Source organism: Centruroides vittatus, unplaced genomic scaffold (genome assembly GCF_030686945.1).
Source record: "Centruroides vittatus isolate TY-2023 unplaced genomic scaffold, ASM3068694v2 scaffold_861, whole genome shotgun sequence".
Classification (NCBI taxonomy): domain Eukaryota; kingdom Metazoa; phylum Arthropoda; class Arachnida; order Scorpiones; family Buthidae; genus Centruroides; species Centruroides vittatus.
Genome location: NW_027122718.1, coordinates 8,154,281 through 8,163,274, shown reverse-complemented (window position 1 = coordinate 8,163,274; position 8,994 = coordinate 8,154,281). Strand labels below are relative to the sequence as shown.

Sequence of the window (8,994 nt, the reverse complement as noted above, 5' to 3'; positions counted from 1 at the left end):
GATGATGTCACAATAACTAATTGCTCGTTATATATAATTAAGGATGGATTTGTAAGGAACATGGTTCCTGCGTCTTAAACACTAAATGAATGTATGTTATGCTACAAAATGATACTGTATATTTCTGTATATGTACCCGAGTTTTATTAATTTGGCGAAATGTTTAGCCGATACGAATAATAAATTATTAAAAATTAGTTTAATATTTTTCAGAGCATTTTGACTATTTTATTTGTTATTTATCAGTTCTGTAGTCACGAAAATTTTGTACTTACGTCATGAACAGTCGTATCTGTATTAGGTATATCCTGTAGGTGTGTGCAGCTTTCTTCCTTCAAGCGTCATGGCGAACGCACGTTCAATTCGCTTCAAAGATGGCGGCCCGGTTTAGGGGTCTACTAGTTTATTATTTGAACCAAATACATAAGTATTTCTGCGCACATAAATGGAACAAAGTCGGCGCCATATTGGGCAAAATAGGCGAACCTAAAAACTCATTTTTAAAACAATTTTCATATCGAAAGTATTTTTTTATTTAGCTATTTTTTAATAATTGTTACCACAGATGTTACTGAGTAGTTACTGTATCGATGCATTTACATTTAATTTACACTGACGTAGCAGTATAGTGCTCTTATAAGCCAAAACAAGCTGGCGCGCGCACACAGCGTGTTCTTATATGCGAGGTAAGCTCTTCGGCCATGTTTTAAAAACGCGAAAACAAATGATCTTCACTTATAAGAGCGTATTGTTATATGCTCGGATCTATGGTACAATCTTTTAGAAATCCATTGAGAGATAATATAATAAATAAAATTTTTATTAACTTATTAAAACGTCTTGTTATAGTATGAATAGTTTACACGTATCGTATGTATTTTATTATATACTACGTGTTTTAATTCAGCAAGTGTAATACAGTACTGTGATAAATTTTTTGCAATATTTACGATTGAAGAGAACAGAAACGATGAAAATCATCTCTCTTTTTTCTTTGTATATTATTTCATTTTCACAAAGTACAAAGAGCATCGTCAGAAAGATGGAAATATTTAGGAACTTCGGGCGAAATTCGAACTCGGACCCTCCAGATGGAAATATCGATCGCTTGAGTTAAGGACTCTTCTAATCCTTAACTCAAGCGGTGATTATATCTTCATCTATAGAATTGTTTCCCAAATTGAGAATTCAATTAAAAGATCGGGAATCACCAATTTAAACAAGCCATAGGCTATAATCTTCTTACTTATTAATATCTTCAAAATAAAGACACCCGTATGATACAGTTTACTCCTACACGCCATAGCACAAATTCTTTCTGTTTTTAAGATATTTTAGCAAAAACTTGAAGCCCTATTACTTTAAATATTTTAATATGCTAAGAGTTACTATAAGTAATAATTAAAACGATAGGAATAAACAAAATAAAAGAGATCCTATCTATTGCTATGGCGACTCTCCTCCAATTTCCTTTTCTCGGATGTTGTTTGTAGACGACATTTTCTTCTTCCATGCCGAAAGAGTGAAATTCTCTGAGTGATTCAGAACACTGCATTTCGGGAGGTATGCACAGAATAATCCCAAATAATCCCGACAATCGATTGTTTATAAATGAAGGCGGATTAAAGTGGATCGAAGCTCTGCTGAGATTAATCACGAACAGTTCGATCACCATGTTTATAAATATTAAAATCATGGAACGATGAACCAAGGTAACTGAAAAAGTTAAATATGAAAATTAATAATTATATATTAAATAAAATATAAATACTAAAAATTAATAATTAAGTTATATCGATACGAGAAGGATCTTATACAATTCGAGTTAAACAAATTTCTAAAATAGTCGAAAAGTACTGATATATAAACACGACCGTTCTCTATATTACACATAGTGGCATAAATCGTTATGTAGGTTGGCCATAATTACAGTTCCTATTCAGGGCACTCTATAGCAGTAACTAATAAACAGATCGAAACCAAAATTTGTATACTGTCCGCAAAGGACAAGGAAAAGGATTTTTCAAAACAAATTTACGCTAGGGGTTCCTTTGGAATATGTGGTTTATCATGGAAATGCTGCAACTTTGGCAGACTTAAAGGATCGTATGACACTTCACGTGCGAAACATCACCAAAGAACAGTCTCGGTCAGCTGCTGTCCACTTCATTGTTCGTCGCCATCAAGTTTTTTCCCCCGAACAATGAGGCACACATTCCTTGTATCAGTAAACAGCCTCTGCAGAAGATTTACCAGTAAGGCTCTGGTACAAAAGATCACAAATAACTTCTGAATTCTGTCTGGTCATTAGGTGGCAGATTTGACCTGCTATAATTGTATTGTTTCCTTTGTATAGGCTAATTAATAAATCTTCCATTTTGCAAGTTTTAGGATAATCCTTTGTGCATTACTCGACTGACTGTTCTTTATATTTAATTGTTTATTTATTAGATAATCATGTTATTGAATATTTACGAGGATTCATTCTAACATTCGTTACATTAATGAAAGCATTATTTACAACATTATGAGATATTAATTAATGAATGAACCAAACGTGAGATAGGCAGATAGCCAAGATGATTAAGGTGTCTGGGTACCCAGGATTGAATTCGGCAGGTCGAAAAAAACTCTAGGAATTTTTCGAGGGTGGTGTGTGTCGGATGGGTCGGCGCCCCTATTGCGAGCCTGGCCGAATCTATGATGATATGTTTACCCATCATAGATTCGGCCAGGCTCACGATAGGGGCTTTCTTAGTGCCCATAGAGCGGAAAGAGCTAAAAATAAATAACAAAAGAAAAAGCATGAAATATTTCAAGTGGCCACTAAATCCGAAGTTGCCTTAAAAATTTCCTGTATATAATTAAAATTATTACTTTAAGTGTTATTGTTTTTCATTTTTCGAAATAATGTATAAGTTACCCACCGTATTTAGTCAATCCAGTAAGAACTTTCGGAAAGATGGTGTACAACAATCAACATTACTTAAGATAAGAAATTAATTTAAAAGTAGTAGTTATTAGTTAACATATTTATAATAGTTTATAGAACATAATAGGCTACTGTATCAACTAAGTTTAGATTTTACGATTATTAATCATGACACAGCGGCTTTTTCTCTTGAAAGACCACAGAATTGAATTAGGAATATGAATTACAACTTGAGGATAACAACTCGTAATGCTTGTAACACACGGAGAATTTTTTCGTTAGGTCTAGGCTATTATTATATATATAGGCCTATATATATATATTGTATATACCTAAAATCACAGGCATTCGCAGAAAATTTTCCAGCTAGCAAAGCTTGCAGACATATCAAATATCACAAAAGTATGGCGAAATGTCTTTTAGCAAAAAAATTGCTTTCATCACGCTCTCCTCCCGCATTTTATTTGTTGTTTTAACATCGTGTTTATGTTAATGTGGGTCCTAATTCAAAAATAAATTTTTTGTCCAAAACATTCGCTGTCGTTGCGACATTTAATAAAATTATCCTGGATTTTTATTCGACTTGTAGACTGCAATTGTTGATGTAACGTATAGGCCTAGGGAGTAAAGATAATATTCTAAAAACGGTACATATTGCTTAAACAAAACATTTTTTTACAAGTTTTTTCGTGTGTGAAAAAGGAGGTCATCGGATAAAATCGTTAATAGGTTACAATGTTGAAAAAATTTACAATGATAAAAACCATTACGTGTAGTTTTAAATTTCATAATGATTATATTTAACCTCGATTGGCTGTTCCCCCCCCTTTAATCGGGCTCGATTTTATTATTTTTATTTTTATGAATTTATGATACAGTTATAAATGATGTTACTTTTCAACACGCTAATTTTGTCTTTGTTCGATTTCAAAGAAGTAATTATTTTGAAAAAAATTTTGAATATTTTATACTAATAATATATTGATGACAAAGAAAATAGAACTTTGTATTGTAGTGTAAAATCAATATTTGAATATATGTTCGAATTAGCATACTCCTCACCAGCTGTTATTGTGTACGAAGTGTTACAGATTAGTCGTGCTGGTTTCATTACTTTCCCGGCTGTTATATATAACAGAGGGAAAGTATGACCCCCAGATTTGTGCTTTTTTTTTTGGATTCGGGGACCTTCAAACGTTGAGAAATGCAAAAGAATTTGGGAGTTTTTTCTGTATGAATGGATATTAGTGTGTGGGAGGAAACGATTTTATTCACCCTGTTTGAAGCTTAATAAATCCTGTGTCTTTTGTCGAAAATTTCTGAAATTTTCCAGGGAGGTTTGTATATTAGGGGAATTTATGCTATTAAATTACCTATGGTTCCAAAATGGCGGCTCGTCTCTGATTCCAGTAAATAGAAGAAAGGAAACAGTGGGGACGCACGTTCTAACCTAACCTATTCTAATAAATTACCATAATTATTACCAACAAAATTATTAGAATAGGTTAGGTTTTTTTTTTTTTTTTTGTAACTCTTTCCGCCCAGTGGGCACTAAGAGGGCCTCTTATAGCAAGCCCATTATGGGTTCGGCCAGGCCCACAATGGGGCGGCCGGGTGGTGAGGGACGGGGACCGACATATCCTGACGGACCACCCCCCGAAAAATTCCTGGGGATTTTTCGACCCGTCCGGATTCGATCCCGGGTCCCCCAGGGCGGCAGGTTGCTAACCTTGACCGCTCGGCCATCCGGCCTTGAATAGGTTAGGTTAGAACGTGCGTCCCCACTGTTTTCTTTCCTCTATTTGCTGGAATCAGAGACGAGCCGCCATTTTGGAGCCATAGGTAACACTAACCAAAGATTTTATTCGTTATTAGCATTTGCATTCGTTTTATGAAACGCATCTCGACTCTCAATATTTAGCATTTTGCTATTTTATAATAATTAATAACATAAAAAATTAAAAAAAAATAAAATCTCGTAACAGATGGCTGCGTATACAATTTTTAACTCTTGCCGGGAAAGTTATGCAACTCGTTGCTGGAAGTTGTTTTTTTTATATGTATTATAGAAATAAATCATTAAATTGTTAATTAAAACTTTCTCTAAATTTAAGTTACTCCTTTAAAATATTATCTTTACACGCAATCAAGTATTACATACAATATATGAATACTAATTTTGGATTTCATACATTAGGCTATTGATTTGTTTAAAATTATGCGTAATAATTATAAATAAATTTAAGAAAAGTTTTTTTTATTTTAATTAATACTTACCAGCGCTGCTTACGGCCGGAAGAGATTTAATGGAAAGTGTTAAATATATAAGTAATCCTGTCAGAAGCATCATCATCATCGAACCAATTGCTAATTTTTGTATCGTTTCTGGAGGCAACCAAAATGTCATTAAAGTTATCATCAGCGCTAAAATATTCGGTATCGAAACAACTCGTTGATGAACAGATTCTCTTCTTTCTACAGAAAAATTATAGATAACGGCTACGTACGGCTCTTCGCAACAATCGTAATGGGCTACCTCACGTGTGACGTTAACGTGAATTACTTTCCATTTAAAATTTCTGTTTAACAATCTTCTGGTGACATCCGCTTCTTTATCGGTCTGTAAATCAATTATTGTTCCATCGTGATTCCACGATCCAAAAGTAATTTGGCAATACTGTCTGTCGAACGGATAATTTTCGAAATTCAAAATACAATGACTATACACGATAACGGGTGGGACCCAAGTGACGAGTCCATTTTTTGATACAATTACGTAAGTATCCTTCTTGGTATCCACTTCTGTCATAGGAATACTAAAAGAAAAGCAAAACGAATAGAAATTAAACGTAGAATTTATACAATAAAATCAATTATCAAATAATTACTTTTCGTATACAATTATGTCTGGTTGCCAAATTTCATAATTTGCTAATGTTAACGTCTGAATGTTGTTATAGTCTTCCGGTTTCCATTTTAAATGCTGATCTTCCCATTCCTAAAGGGAAAAAATAGGTTACTGTTACCTATGGTTCCAAAATGGCGGCTCGTCTCTGATTCCAGCAAATAGAAGAAAGGAAACAGTGGGGACGCACGTTCTAACCTAACCTATTCTAATAAATTACCATAATTATTACCAACAAAATTATTAGAATAGGTTAGGTTAGGTTAGAACGTGCGTCCCCACTGTTTCCTTTCTTCTATTTGCTGGAATCAGAGACGAGCCGCCATTTTGGAACTACAGGTAACATTAACCAAAATATATTAATATATAATGAAAATTATGTAACGTTAATTAACCTAAATTATGATTATATAAAAAGATATTTTTAGTCGAGAAATTATGAAATATTAAAAATACTATTCACTTAAAGTTTCATAATGTAGAACAATGTTGAATTGAGAGAATGTACTGTATTGTATCTATATACCGCACCTCGGCTCTTACCGAAATGAATTAAACCCGTATTAGATCGTTAGAAAATTGGTTTTTCTGAAAGAATTTTACATTTCTTTCGAGAAAATGCTGGTATTTTTTAAATTCAGTATTAACAGAGATTACCCACAGCGTGTATTATTTAGAAATGGCTTTTATAATTTGAAATAAATCGATTTAGAAGCAGCACACGTAGGAATATTAATATAACTTCACGCGTGCTTGCAGTGTTTCATAATACAAATAAATGTCAGCTATTATTTAGCATTACAAAGTTCGATCACATACTGCAAATCACGGAAGCTATGACCAAACTCTAATGATTTAAATTGTTAAGGTGTGAGTGAGTGTGTGTCTGTGTCTGTGTGTGTCGTAGTATTTAATTATAAAACCACTTGTTCCAAGGTATTTTATTCCTAAAATATACACATGCATCAATAACAAAGTTGGAAAACAAACATAATTTTCGCTGTTTTCCAAACGTGACCAACCCAAAATTATTTGAATGTATTTTCAAATTTGATCCGAAAAAAAGGAATGTCTTTCAACGAAATACCATACTTTGAATTTATTTAAATCTCTTTAAAAATTCAATTGACCCGATTTTATCTGTCCATTCTCTTTAACGTAAAAATTAAATCTGACATGTAACTGATGCAAAAATCGATGAGAGAGAGGACAGAAATATTCGAAATTAGGATAACTTTTCAATAATAAAACTCAAATTTTATCTATTTTTCAGTTCTTCCCGATCATTTTACAATAGTTCAATTCCCAAGTGAATAATAACCAGGTAAAGTAATTACACTTCTAAAAAACTGATAATTCTATATAAATTTTAGTTCTAATTTTACAATATTTATTTAAAAAAAAAAAATACATTTATAATAAGATTTATTTATACAAATCCACTTAATTGAAATCCTCGTATTTATTAAATTTTATCCACATTTTAATTTTTAAATTAGTTTCAAAAATTAAATTTTATACGGTATTTCCTATTCATTTTACATGTACACAGTTCATGTTTAATAAATGAAAAACACAAATCTGCAGAGTTTATTATTGTTTCAAAGAAAACTTATGTAATTTCGAATGTTAGAAAACTAATTTTCGAAAAAAAAACAATGCAAATTGTCATTTATTCATTCATCTCAAACTATTTTCGTCAATAGGAGTGCTTTAAGACGACGAAAGACAGAGATTTAAATAGCAAATACGAGATACACCAGAAAAGAAACAACCCACAAAACATTATTATTCTTCGTACCAACGGTATTTACTCACTCTGATATCAAATTAATTTAAATTGAAACGTCATCAACGATGACAATACTTATTTAATTAAAGTAGGTAGTAGTTATTACACTGTATTGTTCGCGTTTAATAACACGCGATCGACAACGACTATTCATTTAGTTAAAATGAAAATAGCATGAAAGATTAAATATTTCAAGAATTGCATCGCATTAGTAATAATGCGGCATGTCCTGGATTTTTACCAGATGGAACCATATTAATCTATATTTGAAAGGGTGGGGGGTTGGTTCTTCTTTCCTAGTATAATGTCTCTAAGAATAAAAGATTAACAGGAAACTATATATACCGCCAATTAAAATGTAAAATTTTTAAATATATGTATTAACGAATTTAACAGCTCTTCCATCGTTATTGATGTACTGCACAGTACATTCTCCTTCAGGCGTTACTGCCATATTGGAATATATTACTGTATATCTAAATATATATAATACATAGGTATACTTACCAAAATTAACCATCCATGTAAAGTAATGGTTTGTTTTTCTTCGTCCTATAAATCATATTCGTTTTTAGTGAAGTTTCGTGTCGAAATTATACAAAAGAAATTTAAAAATCATAAAGAAATTCTACCAAATCGAACAGATATCTTGGAACAAAATTTAATTTGACTGTAGTCAGATTGCGATGATGTTGAACGGGTCTGGCCAACTTGTCGTAATCCTTTAATAAATTTCGTCGAAGTAACTTCATTGTAGAATTTTGGCAGAAGACCGCAGTGACTAAAAATACAATCATTTTTACCGTATTAATTCGAATTATCATCGATAATATCAACCCAAAATCTTATATAACTCTACTACAAATAAATAAAATATATTTAATTAGACCTATAATAATAATAATAATAATAATAAAGCATAATTTAGCTCACTACCATGATGAATTGTGATTAAAGTATGGGAAAATTTTATCTATTACAAATATTAGATTAAATCTTAAGCGATTATTAAATGTTTCGGTTATATTTTGGAGTGTTATTAATTATATATATATAATTAAATAAAGTAGAAAATTAAAATAAATAAACGGTAACAGTCTGACTTACAAATTCCGTAAACGAGAAGACAGTAGGCATATAGATTAAAATAACGACGGACAGACATTTCTAACAAATCCAATAGAAACTATGTCAGGTGTTTCGACAATCGCTAGAGTCACGGCAGTTTTTATCATCCCCCTTTCTAATATTTTCCTTTCGATATCGTTTAAACAAGCGATAAATAAACTGGGAAAGATAAACACACTGACTCAGCTATAAACACTTCATTCTACAATAGAGAAGTGTTTTCAGATAAGATGGAAA

The 8,994-nt window shown here is 31.9% G+C and overlaps 1 protein-coding gene across 1 annotated transcript; it reads right to left on the bottom strand.

The window, feature by feature from the left end:
- Positions 1–1,365: 1,365 nt before the first annotated feature.
- On the bottom strand, positions 1,366–8,994 carry LOC136990198 (acetylcholine receptor subunit alpha-like 1). Its single transcript, XM_067288567.1, has 6 exons — positions 8,737–8,994; positions 8,262–8,410; positions 8,137–8,181; positions 5,821–5,930; positions 5,210–5,748; positions 1,366–1,716 (listed from the first exon to the last, which is right to left on the bottom strand). Exons 1-6 carry the CDS (start codon positions 8,792–8,794, stop codon positions 1,379–1,381), a joined length of 1,239 nt encoding a protein of 412 aa, XP_067144668.1. The 5' UTR covers positions 8,795–8,994; the 3' UTR covers positions 1,366–1,378.